Source organism: Lissotriton helveticus, chromosome 12 (assembly GCF_964261635.1).
Source record: "Lissotriton helveticus chromosome 12, aLisHel1.1, whole genome shotgun sequence".
In the NCBI taxonomy this organism is placed as follows: Eukaryota; Metazoa; Chordata; class Amphibia; order Caudata; family Salamandridae; genus Lissotriton; species Lissotriton helveticus.
In genome coordinates, this window is record NC_136073.1 from 114584318 (window position 1) to 114600806 (window position 16489).

Below are 16489 nucleotides of genomic sequence, written 5' to 3' on the forward strand. Positions count from 1 at the left end.
CTACTCCAGACTTACCTGCTATTTCAGTACTACCAGTCAAAGGCGAATTATGTGTCCGAAATAATGGTTCCGTACATGTAGGACATAGTGATTGTACTACTATTATCAAATATAGTGACAGTGGGAAATCTATTTTCAAAGCTTCACGTCATTCTTATTTTATTTGTGGTCAGACCGCATATGTTCGTTTGCCCCTCGATTGGGAGGGAACCTGTTACATTGCCTTCCTACTGCCACCTGTTTTCCTAGCTCCATCTGATTATCATAGAAACACACATCTAGTACACATTAGACATAGAAGGGAGTCCCCCATTGTCGATTATACTGAAACTGCTCTAGAACAGTATTCAGATTTCAATAGAGGTTTCTTCTTCTTTATAGGACCTATCCAGAATAGTAAGCTAATTCGTAGGTTAACCAGAACCCTTGAAGCAGTAGTTAATGAGACTGCCTCTGCCCTAGGTAACTTGACTGAAGAGCAATCTGCTATGAGATTTGTCGTTTTACAGAATCGTCTCGTCCTTGACGTCATACTGGCCGATAGGGGCGGGGCCTGTAGAGTCATCGGATCTAGTTGCTGCATTTTCATTCCAAATAACGCGCCGTCTGTTTATTCAGCTATAACCAGACTCCATAAAATTGCCCATCTGTTACACCAAGATCCAGGCACCTGGACATGGTCCGGTTGGTTCTGGAATATAATTTCCGCCTGGGGATGGAAAGTCTTGTCCTTTCTAGGTATTGCAGTAGCGATCATATTCAGCTGCTGCCTCTGTATACAATGTGGCCCTGCGATTTGCGGCATTTGTGCTACCTCTTGTATTCCTAGTCCCAAGTCCCGTTCTAAATCCCGTTCCCAGAAAATTTGAGACGAGCAAATGATACTGTATGAAATGATAGATGGTATCATGAATATTGATGTTTCCTGATGGAAACGTAGTGACAAGGAGGGAATGTGGAAAAGTAAATTTTGCCATGTTCTGTGTCCCTACGCGTCCTCCATCATATGTTATGTGTGCATGATTAATATGCATATGTATTCCCCATGTTCGATTAAAGACGCAATTATAGTTGTGTCCACCTCTAGTATGCCAGTTTCCAGTTCTCGTGAATACTACGAATATCAGGCCTATGTAAAGTTACGTTGCCACGTTTCCCAGTGTGCACGTTATTTCATTGTAAAGTTCCCGTTTCTAGGCCTCAAAAGGGCCTGGACACCAGATTCAGCTTCTGTCTCCTGAGCCCTCGCTGAGGAGCGATACAGCCCCCACCTGTGTTCCTGACCCTTCACTTACTTCCTGCCTTGCAGTGCCCGGTTCAGCCTGGCTCTGCCTCTGAGTCTGCCAAGAGTATGTTATGATTCCAGTTATCAGTTCAGTCCTCCTTCTCTGCATTCCTAAAGCTACTGAACTGCATCAATAGTTTCCATCATTGTCTAGCCTTTATGTCTCCATGTAAGAGAAATACTGTATTAATGGTCATTTAATATTATTCATCACGCACTACATATAGAATAATGCATGCTCCAGTCTTAGAGTCTGTTAGCCTTTACCCCGATAACTTTTGGATTCTATCAACATGTTCTCTAAACATCAGATACTAGATACTGCTTAGGTACATGTCGCCCTGACTCTCCAGACTTCAGTCTCTGCTCCTAGTACAGAGTTCATAGCCCCCAGCTTCTCCTAGTAACACGTCATTGCCAGTTTGCGCGCACCACCAGGTTAGAGGTCCCAGCTCCTTAGGTAGCCCCCTCCATGTTTCCACCCCATTCATGACATATTCTGTTACGTTTGCATCACATGTCTATGTATACGCCCTGTTACACCCACTTTCACCCTTATCTTTCGCGACTGCTACACGTCACGCCTACTGCTCCACCCACTGCTCCGCCCATTGTATTCACTGTAATGCAACTGTTTTAGTATATATGCTTGTGTACTGTTATTAAAGTTATCCACTCCCTTATTCCCTTACACCAGTCCTGCCCCCGGCAGCGCTGCCATCCTATTCCTGTGCAGGTTGTCCCGTTCCTGTCCTTTCTGTAATAAACCTGCAAACTCCTACTACCTCGAATCTTGACTCTTATTTATTGAGCTATCTGTTATTGCTATGCCTAGTCAAACCTAGATCCGGTATTATTTATTTATATACCACAGTTCGATGGGGGACATCACCCATACCTGCTGACCCGGTTCAAACTCGATGGAGGAGGCATGTTGGTCGTACCACTTCTTCATGTCCTCTTGACTGGCCTCCAGATTGGCTTTAGCGATCTCCCTGAATTTCCGGGTCTGATTGCGGAGGGTCAGGAGGTATTTGTAGACGTCCGGAGGGGTCTTTAGGGGGGCCATTTCCCATTCCTCCTTCACTAGGCTGAGAGGCCCGCGAACGGGGTGTCCGTACAGGAGTTCGAAGGGGCTGAAGCCGAGGGACTTCTGGGGGACTTCTCGGTAGGCGAAGAGGAGGCACGGTAGTAGCACGTCTCACTGGCGGCGTAGGGGTTCTTCCAGCCCCATGATCATCCCCTTGAGGGTGCGGTTGAACCGCTCGACCAGTCCGTTCCCCTGGGGGTGATAGGGGGTGGTGAATCGGTAAGTGACTCCGCACTGCTGCCAGAGGGATTTCATATACTTTGAAATAAAGTTCGTACCCCTGTCGCTGACGACTTCCCGGGGGAAGCCCACTCGAGAGAAGATCCCCATCAAGGCTCGACCCACTACTGGGGCTGTTATAGTACGAAGGGGGACCGCCTCAGGATAGCGGGTAGCGTGGTCCACCAGGACCAGGATGAAGCGATGCCCCTGTGCTGTTCGGGGGTCCAGGGGCCCCACAATGTCTATTCCCACCCTTTCGAACGGGGTGGTCACCACGGGGAATGGTTGTAGGGGTGCCTTGAGTTTGCGGCCGCTCTTCCCGCTGGCCTGGCATGTCGGGCAGGACCGGCAATGGTTGGAGACGTCATTTCTCATTTTTGGCCAGAAAAAGTGAGTCACCAGGCGGTGGTAGGTCTTGTCTTGGCCCAGGTGCCCGGCCAGGGGGACATCATGGGCTAGGTTCAACAGGAAGTCTCTGAAGTGGAGGGGCACCACCAGCACTCGCCCGGCCCCCAGTTCTGCGATTTTCTGCTCGCTGTACAAGAGATCATTGTCCCAATAAACCCAGTGGGCCCCGGTGGTGTCTCCTTGGCTCTGGGCGAGCGCTTGCTGTCGCAATCCCTCGAGGGAGGGGCAGGTCTTTTGCTCCTGCCGGAATTGTTCCTGGGTGGGCCCCCCTTCTTGACGCCACTGAGCCAGGTCGGGAAGCTCGGGGGGCTGTGTGGACCCCTCTGTGGTGGGGTCCGGGTGGTCGGTCTGGAGGAAGTCTTCTTCTGGAGTGATCGAGGGCGGAGGTGCTGCCCATTCTGGTTATTCTGGTCTAGGGATGGTGCGGGTGGCCATGGACCGGGTGGTTACGCACGCCCAGTCCGGGAGACCCAACATCCCCAGATGCTCTCTTCTTTCCACAGCGGCCCACGGGGAGCTCTCGAGATCGTTCCCCAGGAGGCAGTCCACGGGGGCATCGTCGCGGACAGTTACTTTCAGCATGCCGGACACTCCTCCCCATTCGAAGGGGACGCAGGCCATCCGACACAGGCTCTCCGAGTTATCTGCCGATCGGACGGGGCAAAGTACGTTTGGTAGGATTTGTTCTGGGGTCACCAGGTGACAACGGACGGCCGTCACACTGGCCCCGGTGTCACGCAGGGCCTCGGCCTTGTGCCCATTGATGCTCACCCATTGGCTGTACTTCCGAGTGTTGGCGGGCAGGGGAGTCCGCGGGACCATGTCTCTTCCTCCCAGGCATGCCAGGGTCATGGCGGCGGGTTCCCACTCGAACTGCTCCGACTCATAGGTCTCAGTGTCTTCGGAGACTTGTTCTTCTCCCAGGGCGGCGGCCGCCATCTGGCGGGGCCCGGGGACCTGGTTCTTCGGGCAGGTCGGGTCACTGGCATAGTGGCCGACTCGCTGGCATCGATGACACGTCACATTGGCTCGGAACCCCGGGCGCATCGGGGGGTTTCCCCGGCCTGCTGGGGCCGGGGTGGCGTTAGTGGGCGCGGCCGGGACGGCGTCTCTGCCCCGGCCCGGGCCTCCTCCTCCTCCTCGGGGACGATGATGACCTTGGTTGGTTCTGTTCTGCTCATTCGGCCCACTCCGGGCCACTCGGGTGCTCTCCCACCGGTCAGCCTCGGTGGCGAGCTGCCGGGGTTCAGTCAATTTACTGTCGAGGAGGTGCTGCCTGAGCTCGACGAAGCAGTTGTTGGAGAGGTGCTCCCACACAATGAGATTGAAGAGTTGTTCGTAAGTGGTTACGTTGTTACCCTTAATCCACCCCTCGAAGGCTCGGCTGAAATAGTTCACGTATTCCAACCACGTTGTACCTGGGATCCGGGTGCAGTTGCGGAACCTCTGGCGGTACATTTCGGGTGTAAGCCCATATCGACTGAGGAGGGCGGCCTTCATATGGTCATAGGACGTCATTTGATGGTCCGGAAGCTGCAGCAGGGCATCACGACCCTCGTTGACGAATCTCCCCCATAGACCGGCTCCCCAGTCACTTCGAGCGACCCGGTGGGCGGTCATGGCAATCTCATAGGCCTTGAACCACTGCTGTATGTCGTCGTTCCGGTGATATTCTCGGACCACATCCTTGGGGATGTGGACCTTCTGCTCGGTAGGACCCGGGGAGTGCGGTTGCTCGGGCACCCCTAGGTTTTTGTTCAGTTTGCGTATTTCTATCTCCGCTAGTTTGCACTCGTGCTCGTATGCCAGTCTTTTTTCTTCGAGATCTCTCTGTCTCTGTTTTTCCTCTCGCTCTTCTCTGAGCCGTAAGTGTTCTAAGTTTATTTTTTGTTCCGCCAGTTTCAATTCTCCGTCTAATCTGAGTCTAACTCGTGTAATCTATTTTTTTCCCGCTCTTGGATCTCTTCACGGGAAGGGCCTGTTCTCCGTTCTTCCGTCCGGGTGGTGTTGACTTCCGGGGCTGCGGGGTCCCGGGGGGTTGCGGTATTTGTCTCTGTCCAGGCCTCTAGGGCGTTTTTGAAGTCTTCTTTTGTGCTTAGCCCGGTGGTAGCAATGCCTAAGTCCATGCAAAATTGTTTGAGCTCTCGGTGGTTGTATTCTTCCAGCCTTTCCATCTGGAACTTCTCCGCCGATCCGTTCTCTTTGGTCGTCATTGTGGTTTTAGTCGTAGGGTGAGTTACTGTCTGTACGGTACGCGTTGGTTCGGATCGCGCCGCTAGCCACCAATGTTAGACGGGGACCTGGAGGGTCGGCCGAGCACAAGGGAGAGGCCTCCAGTGAGGACCGTCTCTAGCGATCGCACAGACAGGTAACTTCCCCCCCACAGATGGACACCACACAAAGATCAGGGTAACACCTTTTATAGGCAATTCTTGTAGTCGGGTGGTACGATACAAGGTGACTAGGACACGATGATCCTCTCAATTCTAGTCTCTAGTAAGGGAAGGGGGTAGCGGGACAGTCTTGGTACCCACGGGTACGGAGGTGTAACGGTGATAGCTCACAATCCTCGAGCTCGGTGTTCGGATGGGTCAGACCGCGGCAGCGCCGGCAGGTCCCGAAGAGGTCGTAGGTGGCAACGGGCCGCGGCAGCGCCAGCAGGTCCCAACGAGGATGAAGGTTACAACGGGACGCGGCAGCGCTAGCAGGTCCCACGAGAATGCAGGTTGCAACGGGCCGCGGCAGCGCCAGCAGGTCCCACGAGGATGAAGGTTACAACGGGACGCGGCAGCGCCAGCAGGTCCCACGAGGATGAAGGTTGCAGAGGGCCGCGGCAGCGCCAGCAGGCAGGACAATAGTTCACAAGGCAGGGCTGTGGCAGCGCCAGCAGTCCGTCAAGGATGAGTTCGTCGCGGTGTCTCTCGACTCCAGGATACAACTGCCTTCCTGTCCTGGGGCGGCCTCAGTTATAGGTCTGACGCCCTTTGATGTCCGGACCCTCGCTCTTGGAGGTCGGGAGGTCTGGGATGAGGGAGTCCAGACACCCAGCAGGGGGGTGGAGCCAGCGCCCGAGGAGGCTGGGGGTGCTCGGCACCTGGCGGGGGAGAGCCATCGACACTTCTTACTCCCATTGACCTGCCAAGTGGTCCGTTCACCTCCTGGGTGGAGGGTGGTGCCGGGATGTCGGGGCCTGGCCAGGCCCAGGGTTGGGGTCGGGCTGAGGCCGCGCGGCCGCGTGGTGCCGTGTCCAAGATGGCGGCTGGGCCGGGCAATGGTGCTGACGGTGGCCCTGGCCATGTCCTGCGGGGAGGGAGCGAGCCCTTCATGTGGCCTGTCCAACACCCACACACAGAGACACAGAGCCCCACACACAGAGACACAGAGCCCCACACACAGAGACACAGAGCCCCACACACAGAGACACAGAGCCCCACACACAGAGACACAGAGCCCCACACACAGAGACACAGAGCCCCACACACAGAGACACAGAGCCCCACACACAGAGCCCCACAAACAGAGACACAGAGCCCCACACACAGAGACACAGAGCCCCACACACAGAGACACAGAGCCCCACACACAGAGACACAGAGCCCCACACACAGAGACACAGAGCCCCACACACAGAGACACAGAGCCCCACACACAGAGACACAGAGCCCCACACACAGAGACACAGAGCCCCACACACAGAGACACAGAGCCCCACACACAGAGACACAGAGCCCCACACACAGAGACACAGAGCCCCCACACACAGACACACAGAGCCCCCCACACACAGAGATACAGAGCCCCCCACACACAGAGACACAGAGCCCCCACACACAGAGACACAGAGCCCCCACACACAGAGACACAGAGCCCCACACACAGAGACACAGAGCCCCACACACAGACACAGAGCCCCCCACACACAGAGGCACAGAGCCCCACACACAGAGCCCCACACACAGAGACACAGAGCCCCACACACAGAGACACAGAGCCCCACACACAAAGACACAGAGCCCCACACACAGAGACACAGAGCCCCACACACAGAGACACAGAGCCCCACACACAGAGACACAGAGCCCCACACACAGAGACACAGAGCCCCACACACAGAGACACAGAGCCCCACACACAGAGACACAGAGCCCCACACACAGAGACACAGAGCCCCACACACAGAGACACAGAGCCCCCCACACACAGAGACACAGAGCCCCCCACACACAGAGACACAGAGCCCCCACACACAGAGACACAGAGCCCCCACACACAGAGACACAGAGCCCCACACACAGAGACACAGAGCCCCACACACAGAGACACAGAGCCCCACACACACACAGAGCCCCCCACACACACACAGAGCCCCCCACACACACACAGAGCCCCCCACACACACAGAGCCCCCCACACACAGAGCCCCCCACACACACACAGAGCCCCCCACACACACACAGAGCCCCCCACACACACACAGAGCCCCCCACACACACACAGAGCCCCACACACACACAGACACAGAGCCCCACACACTGAGACACAAAGCCCCAGACGCAGAGCCCCAGAGCCCCAGACGCAGAGCCCCAGACGCAGAGCCCCAGAGCCCCAGACGCAGAGCCCCAGAGCCCCAGACGCAGAGCCCCAGAGCCCCAGACGCAGAGCCCCAGAGCCCCAGACGCAGAGCCCCAGAGCCCCAGACGCAGAGCCCCAGAGCCCCAGATGCAGAGCCCCAGACGCAGAGCCCCAGAGCCCCAGAGCCCCAGAGCCCCAGAGCCCCAGACGCAGAGCCCCACACACACAGACGCAGAGCCCCACACACACAGACACAGAGCCCCACACACACAGACACAGAGCCCCCCACAGACACAGAGCCCCCCACAGACACAGATCCCCCCACAGACACAGAGCCCCCCACAGACACAGAGCCCCCCACAGACACAGAGCCCCCAGACACAGAGCCCCCCACACACAGACAGACACAGAGCCCCCCCAGACACAGAGCCCCCCCAGACACAGAGCCCCCTAGACAGAGCTCCCCCACACACACAGAAACAGTGCCACACACACACAGACACAGAGCCCCCCCCCACAGACACAGAGCCCCCCCCCACAGACACAGAGCCCCCCCCACAGACACAGAGCCCCCCCACAGACACAGAGTCCCCCCCACAGACACAGAGTCCCCCCCACAGACACAGAGCCCCCCCACAGACACAGAGCCCCCCCCACAGACACAGAGCCCCCCCCCACAGACACAGAGCCCCCCCCCACAGACACAGAGCCCCCCCACACAGACACAGAGCCCCCCCACAGACACAGAGCCCCCCCACAGACACAGAGCCCCCCCCCACAGACACAGAGCCCCCCCACAGACACAGAGCCCCCCCCCACAGACACAGAGCCCCCCCCCACAGACACAGAGCCCCCCCCACAGACACAGAGCCCCCCCTAGACACAGAGCCCCCCAGACACAGAGCCCCCCAGACACAGAGCCCCCCCCAGACACAGAGCCCCCCACACAGACACAGAGCCCCCCCACACAGACACAGAGCCCCCCCCACACAGACACAGAGCCCCCCCCACACAGACACAGAGCCCCCCCCCACACACACACAGAGCCCCCCTTCCCACACAGAGCCTCCCCACACAGACACAGAGCCCCCCACACACACAGGAGAGCAAGCACAGCCAGGGGAGCGGGGAGCAAGGCCAGCCAGGGTGCAGGTAAGCAAGCACAGCCAGGGGGCAGGGGAACTAGGGGGCAGGGGAGCAAGCGCTGCCAGGGGGCAGGGGAACTAGGGGGCAGGGGAGCAAGCGCTGCCAGGGGGCAGGGGAGCAAGCGCTGCCAGGGGGCAGGGGAGCAAGCGCTGCCAGGGGGCAGGGGAGCAAGCACAGCCAGGGGGCAGGGGAACTAGGGGGCAGGGGAGCAAGTACAGGCAGAGGGCAGGGGAGCAAGCACAGCGAGGGAAAACAAATCCATGTGGAAAAACATTTAAACACTGCCATGAAAGCCAAATTGTGAAAAATGCCCAAATGTGTAATAAACAATAAAGACATGACAAAAATAAATCAATGATGAGTAAAACACAGATCTCCCCGGCTCTCTAAGTGACCGAGGGGGACCACGAGGCATGGGAGACCCCCGTGAGCGGCTCAGCTGCCTGATCCTACAACTGCTGCTCAGATCCCGGGTTGGCGACATTAAAACAGAAAATAATCAGTAGGCATGGAGAGGGTTTGTTTTACCTGGGTCACCTGCGGGTGCTACAAAGCGCCCGTCAGACAGTCTGATGTTACTGTGTGACCGCCCTCTCTGAGAGACAAAATATGCGTTTCCTTTAACTGTCTGTTGTAAATCCTTCGTGGAATTTTATATTAGTATTTATGTTGGGTTTCAGAAAACACTTCTAAACACTGTTAATAATTGAATTCCTTTTATTCAGTTAATGGTAATGTATTTACTGCGGCCGTTCCTGCCATGATTGTATTTGAGTGGTGCTGGTGTGCTTCAGTGCTGGTGACAGGGTGTGCAGCACATTGCAAGGACGGCAATATGTTGCAACTGATTTAAATCGTACAGTTTGTTTACCTCGTTTGCTTTCACTTGATGCATGCTCGGCTTTATAGAAGAATTTCAGATACATCAGGGCTCAATTTTTAAAATCAAAACAAACATTTCTGATGCAAGTCTACTGAAAACGTGACAATGTATAGTTATTTCACACCAGTATCAAGCCACAGGCAGAATCTGCAGGTTTGCAACATTTCAAAGCCAAGAGCACTGTATATCTCAAGCTATTCAAGGGAAACGCTCAAACTAATGACGTGATCTATAGATTGTGTCAGTTCCGGCTAGCCTCTGGCATCTCTGAAATACCACACATATGTTTCACCCCGGCAGAGGCTCATCAGTGCAATGCAGTCACACACTTGGAAAGAAATGAAACAGGAGGGTAGTAATACCAGTTGCCACAATGATGAATGACTGAAATTAAGATTACACCCACCCACTGTAATAGGAAGCAGAGAAGATTCACCGCCTCTGAAAAGATACACACCGCACGACTCTCGTTAGTAGAGGCCCAGACTGGTGGTGAATGCATCTTCTGTACAGAATATTGTGGCTTAAATGACTGACCATACTTGGACTTGGATGAAGGAGAGCTGCGGGCGGAGTGAAGGGTGGTGAGAGCGGGATGGAGGAGGGCTGTGGGCACAGAGGCAAGAAAATCAACACAAAGAGGGTGGCAGAGGCAAGACAAGGGATAGTTACCTCATGTCCTCGGTAGACGCTGCTCTCCTGGTTTTACCGAGCAGCAAAATGGCGGCCACAAAGCTCCGAAAATTTTGAAATCGGGGGCGTGTTTTTTGCGTTCTGAGTGACGGATGACGTCACAGGGCAAAAGAATGCAAAAAACACGCCCCTGAATCCGAAAGAGACAGGGCTTGAAAGGAGTGATGGCCCTCTCCTCCAATGGCTGGCCTCCATTTAGGAAGCCAGCCAATGGAGGAGAGGGGCGAGTTAAAGCCCACCTAACCTAACATAAAATCTTCGGACTCCGCCCACTGCTACGCAGTGTGACGGTCCTCGCCCTAAAAAGGGCGATCGACTTAGTCCAACTTGTTATCGTCCTATTTCATTACTGGACTCTTTCGGAAAAGTCGTGGGGCGCATCATTCTAGAACGCCTACAGTCCTGGACCGAAGACAACAAGTTCATATCTGACATTCAGTATGGATTTAGGGAAGGCCTGGGCACCATCGAGCAGGTTTTAAACCTGTGTTTACTCAAGGGCAAATACGTGGATGCAAAAGGTGGCAGTCTTCACTTGGCCTACGTAGATCTTACCGCAGCGTTCGACTGCGTGGGTCATTCTAAGCTATGGGATATCTTAACAGAAATGGGAGTCGACCCATTGCTAGTTAATTTTCTTCGTGAAATTTACAGCAACGCCACAGCTAGATTGAGATTTGGCTTGGGGGGGCGAGCTGACAGCACCTTTCAGGGTTGAGCGGGGAGTCAGACAGGGCTGTGTCCTGGCCCCCTTCCTTTTTACCCTCTACACAAATACCCTAGAAGAAGCCATGCTGGAGGGGTCCCAGGACCTACCTTTAATTCAACATCGTCCGATCCCCGCTCTCCTTTATGCGGATGACGTGGTGATTATAGCCCGCACTCCCCATGAACTTCAGCGCTCACTGACACGATATAACACATTTATGTCAAATCTAGACTTAATACGTTTTTTTAATGTTTATTTTTATGTATTGCGGCCCAAAACAAAGAAAAGGGAGAACAATTTATATAAACAATTCTAGTGTAGACTAAACCCCAACCTATCCCTATCTTGGAGTCCTAATCGATGAAAAGGGCACTTGGAGGAAAGCTATTGAGGCCAGAAAATTGCAGTTTTTAAAATCAACTATGGCCCTAGTAAACTTTACATAGAGACTGGGAAGAAGACTGCCCGAGGAGATGATTCGCATCTATCAGGCCAAATGTATCAGTACCGCCATCTATGGGGCCGGGGTGTGGGGCTACATCCAGCCAGAAGCCATCCAAAAAGTGGAAAACAGTTTTTTGAAGTTCCTTCTTGCCGTTCCCCAGGGTACATCAACATTTAGCTGCCATTTAGAGTTAGGCCTGCCCTATATCACTGACATCATAAAGATTCAGCCTATACTCTTATGGCACCATGTTTGGACCTCAAAAAAGTTCGTCCTTACCCAAAGTATATTGAAGGATTGTATTCTGCTTGAAAATGTTAACAAGATTGGTTGGCTTAGATACGTTATGTTCCTCTAAGATCTGGGCCTAGAGAAATTCTATCACAATCCGCCAGAATTGGAACTGATCTCTAGAAAAATGTTAAAAAATCAATGCTTAACCCATCTAGCAGAACTCCGTTTGACAGTTGAAGCCAATAAAACCTCGGTTCAGCATGCTTTGTTGTTCCAAACCTCTTTGCTGATTCAGCCATACTTAACCTGGAACCTAAGCAGTTACGATAGATTTTTGCTGACCCGGTTTAGGCTCAACATCTTCCATCAGCTTGTCACATTCCCTACTGTTAATGATTGGTCACAGCCGCTTTGTCAGTGCCCTTGTGATGGTATCTCTCGCCAATCTCTTTTACATTTGACCCTTTTTTGCAAATTCTACTCAGAACCGAGAAAGAGATGGATTGCTACATTTTTAAAAACTTTGGGGCTATGCCAATGTCATCCTGCTCTCTTGGTTCTCCAACTTCTTGAGTCTGATTTTCTAGCACTAAACAAAGCCAGGTTTTTAAAATTTTGTATTCACCACAGAACGAACTTAGAACTGAAGTTTGACGCTTTTAATCTTTTGCTGTGCATTTTAACTTAATTGTATTTTTAAAAAACAATTCATGTTTTTTCTACTGACAATTGTTTTAATGTGACATGTATGTACTGTTATGGTTTTCTACTAATTGAAACAGAATAAAGTAAACCATTGAATTGAACATGAGAAGTAGAACAAGCATTTGCAATGCAATAGGTCTCGCTTTTACGCAAGTTTAAGCTATTGGCATTGTAAAAGACAATGCATATTTTTGTCTTTTAAAACATAAATAAAAGGGATTGTCATTTACAATGCCAATACCTTAAACTCGTTTAAATGCGAGACCTATTGCATTGCAAATGCTTGTTTTCTAAAGGTAAAAGGTCAGGGCTTCCATGTCCTTACATAGAGACCATGATCTTGGTTAACGACCTCAATGGTAGGACCCTTCTAAACATCCACTACCTGGAATGCAGCGGCCTCTTGATACTTTTTATTAGTCCACTCATCAATCTGTATTTCCTCTTCACCAGATTTGTCCACCTTCCCCCTCAGTATACGTAGTAGTGCGATTGCCTGATATGCCCCCACAGCTGAGTAGGAGACCCATCAGAATCTGAGGGTTCTTTCGTTGGCCATTGCATCTTTAGTTTCAATCAAGAATCAGAATTCCAAATTCATGCCTCATAAGATCCTGTCATAGTATTCCATCTATCAGAGCCTGAAAGGTAACAATGACCTGACAAGTGCCTGGGCCTCGATTGATAAGAAATCTGTGAGCTCTGGAGGCCTGTCCCTTACGATCAGCTAACTATGGGTCTGGGGGCCTATCCTTTTTGATCAATTAACAATATGGACAGGGCTTGAAGTGGGACGGTCCCTGCTGGTGCTCAGCAATTGCAGTTCTAAAAAGCAGGTGCTGAGACGGGGTCCCTATCGGGCTGCCAGGGTGGAAAACAAATCGTAACTCTGCAGCAGCACCACCCTTCATTGCCTTTGATGTTACTTCAAAGAGACTGGCTAGAGTACTTCCACAGTCTTGTTTTACAATGAAAGCATTTTTAATATTATATACAATGTAGACATAGTTTTTGCCTATGCCTCTTATGCAAATAAGAACCTGGATGCAATGACAGAAGCAGCAAAATACCAGTCGGGCGGCACACTATGCTAAGCACAGAATTTTAACTTACACGTTTTCAAACCACACTCTTAATTATCAATCAAACCCCTTCGAGAGACCCCCCCCCAGTTTTTTCGGCCCACTTAAACCGCTTAATATAGCACTGGTGACTTGTCCCTTTCGATCAGCTCGAAGTATGTCCCCTAGCCTGACCGGAAGGAAATATGCCACAGGGAAGGTAAGCAGTCATGCAACAATCACCAAAGGGCCCTCACTAGTCACATGGACTACCATATTGTGTTGTTCTGAACAAATGAATAGAAAGACAACAATGCCAATCTAAACAACAAGCATTTATCGTTGTTCCCCTATGCCTGCACATTCGTGATGCTCTGAAAAACAATACATTTGACAAGAACTTTGTGCTTGTGGAAATACCTCATGCTTTGCATATGGTATTCTTGAAAGACCAAGCTTGCACCCTGGTGTGTCTGATCCATTGACATATTTAACTCTTAACGAGCTTTGGACGAGGTCCTTTCCATGCACAAGTTATCGGTACCCGAATAGTGCCACATTTATCCCTTTTATCCAGTATAATCAGGCAAAGTCTGCTATGATTGCGGACATCCATCTGACCAGACCTAGCGTTGGTAAAAAATGCTAAAGCAGCTGCTGACAACATCACCGCTGCAATAGTCCCCGGGTCTTCCCTCGAGCTGCTATATCTTACCACTGGGTGGGCTGGAATTGGTGGCAGATGCTATTAATGCCATTCAGGCCAGAGTGACCTTACCGTGACATGCTTTTACAGCCTCCTATGTGGCTCAAACTCCACCTTGAAAGCCATAAGACATGCTTTATGTCGCCCGTCCAGGATTGCTTCAACTGAAAATTTATCAGCAGCAGTCCCTTGTTTGCATGCACTTTAAACAAGCTTAAAGAGACACTGTGATTGTGCGTGCGTGCACATTGGCTGTCCATACGCAAGCTGAAAGACACGCCGTGCGCGTGCCCATGTGCCGTCCGGGCACGCACATGTTTTGTCCCCTTCGCGCACCAAACCGCCATGGTGAACAGCGCATGCGCTGCGTTTTTCTAGGCAAGACCTAAAAATTGGTTCAGAAATGTACTGAAATCTTCCAGAGGAAAACATGGGTCCATGTGTGTTTAAAAAAAAAATAAAGAAATTATAATAAATTACAATTTAGTTGTAGATCTAATACCAGACACTATAGGCGTGTGGATTGATTTTCTGATGTAGCAGAGTGTATGGTGCATTAATGTGTTCAAGAAATCCCCAAAACCACCAGAGCAAAGGAGCGAACAGGTCTCCTGTGTAATCAATGGTTTCAGAGACTAGCTGCCTCAGAAGGAAAGGGTACATTTAATTAAATTAGATATATTCAGTCCCAGCAGTGGTGATCTTTCTGACTGTAAATACATTGTATTGCCATTTTGTCTGCTCAGAGTGACTCCAGCCCACTGGTTCCTGCAACAAGAGTAAAGGTAACTATAACATCACCTCTAGATGAGCAATAATGCAGCTCGTAAGTGAACCAAAGGTTTTTCTTCTAGTTGCCTTGCTTAAATGACGTTTAATCAGATTACATAGACTAGAGCTTGGGCACTGTTCATTTCATGATAAATCAGGGGGTGAATATGAAGAAGGGTGACTGCAGCCCGGGTAATGACAACTTTATAATTCCCCCTGTTTAAGCAGGAGGAGTATTCAGGCCATGGATGTGAATAAAGGGGTAGCCGCTGCTACCCGTGTCACCGTATCCTGGCCTTTGGTCCCCTTTGCGCTACCTAAGCAATCCCTGGTCTCTGGAACAAAATGTAGGATCAAAAAGTAAATTGAGCTGCAAGGAGCCCTGACTTTTTTCTAACTTTCCCTCCATGCCTTCCCCCTACCCCTCAGTAGCTAATCGGGGGTGGGGGGTATTGTGGGGCTGAGGGTCAGCGCTGTGATGTCATTGGGTTTGAAGGGTGCGTGACGTCACTCCTGCTACCACTGGCATTTTGGTGAATCTACTTCATGGCGGGGCATGGGTTGGGGAATGAGTTGTTTGGGATAAGGGGGCGGGTCTGGGTTTCCTTAGGGGGGATTGCAGTACAGAGCAGGCTTAAATACAGAGGGGCTTATCAGAGCTTGGATGTTGTCCCCAGACCTAACTTTCTTTAACCTGATTTTCTCTTCTCCTTTGCAGTGTCTGGGACAGTCATCACAGCAGTGATGTCCATTGCAAGCATCAGTGTCGGTGAGTGGGTCCTGCCCTGTGCTGCCCTGGTAACGTGTAGGCTGAACCTGCTGCATGTGTTGAGTTACACCCTAAAGTGCTTTATGATGTTGTAGCAGGGTAAACCTGATTTGTCTGCCTTTGACTAGAGGAATCCAACTGAATTCAAGGCTGCATGGTGCCCTGATGTACTTGGTCCAGGATTTATGTTTCGTTTTATTTGACAACAGTCCCCTCATAAAGCTGGGAGCTCATCGCCATCAGTTGTATCTGGTCATTATTCTACCAGCATAGCCACTGTTGAGACTGGTAAAAACAAATCGTAAAAATAAGCAAAAATGTCTTTTTTCCTTTTGAATCTTTAATCTAACACAGCAGATGAATAGAGAACTCGTTCAAAGGTATTTTAGCACTGCCTAAACTATTCCTAAATGATTGTTAAAGCAGCTAGAGGCAGAATTACCATGATATAAAGTAATAGAGGATTTTGCAAATATTCCCTTGAAGTATGAGCTCCTAACTCTTTCAAAATCTGAAGACACACAAATTGGCTGTTCTTCTCTGAAAAATGTCAATCCTAGCTCGACCTGTACTAATGGCTCCAGACCTCTCTTGCCCCAGGAGACAAACCATGATAAACACTGCTCTGATTTAGGGGACTTTACACCTTGTAAACATGCTGGGGAAGGAAATGTGTCCCAAGGAAGCAAGACCTTGGCCCATTTTTGGTGCACGCTTCTTCAGCCATGAAACCATGGAACTCCCAGCTCAATGAGCCATCTACCCAGCTATCAATCACACCATCACAAGC

At 51.4% G+C, this 16489-nt stretch overlaps 2 protein-coding genes across 4 annotated transcripts in view; both read left to right on the forward strand.

Moving 5' to 3' along the window:
* LOC144798642 (transmembrane protein 272-like) overlaps positions 1-16489 on the forward strand; it is a 1182125-nt gene that overhangs the window by 498559 nt on the left and 667077 nt on the right. The window lies entirely within an intron of this gene.
* LOC144797817 (transmembrane protein 272-like) overlaps positions 1-16489 on the forward strand; it is a 279379-nt gene that overhangs the window by 150147 nt on the left and 112743 nt on the right. For 2 of the 3 annotated variants that reach the window (XR_013603470.1, XM_078668615.1), the window contains exon 2: positions 15649-15699. The exons of the other annotated variant lie outside the window; for it this stretch is intronic. Coding sequence is in view for 1 of the 2 variants with exons in the window: in XM_078668615.1 (XP_078524741.1) it covers positions 15675-15699 (25 nt within the window). In the remaining variant the exon portion in view is untranslated. The remainder of the gene's footprint in view (positions 1-15648; positions 15700-16489) is intronic. 3 annotated transcript variants of the gene reach the window in all.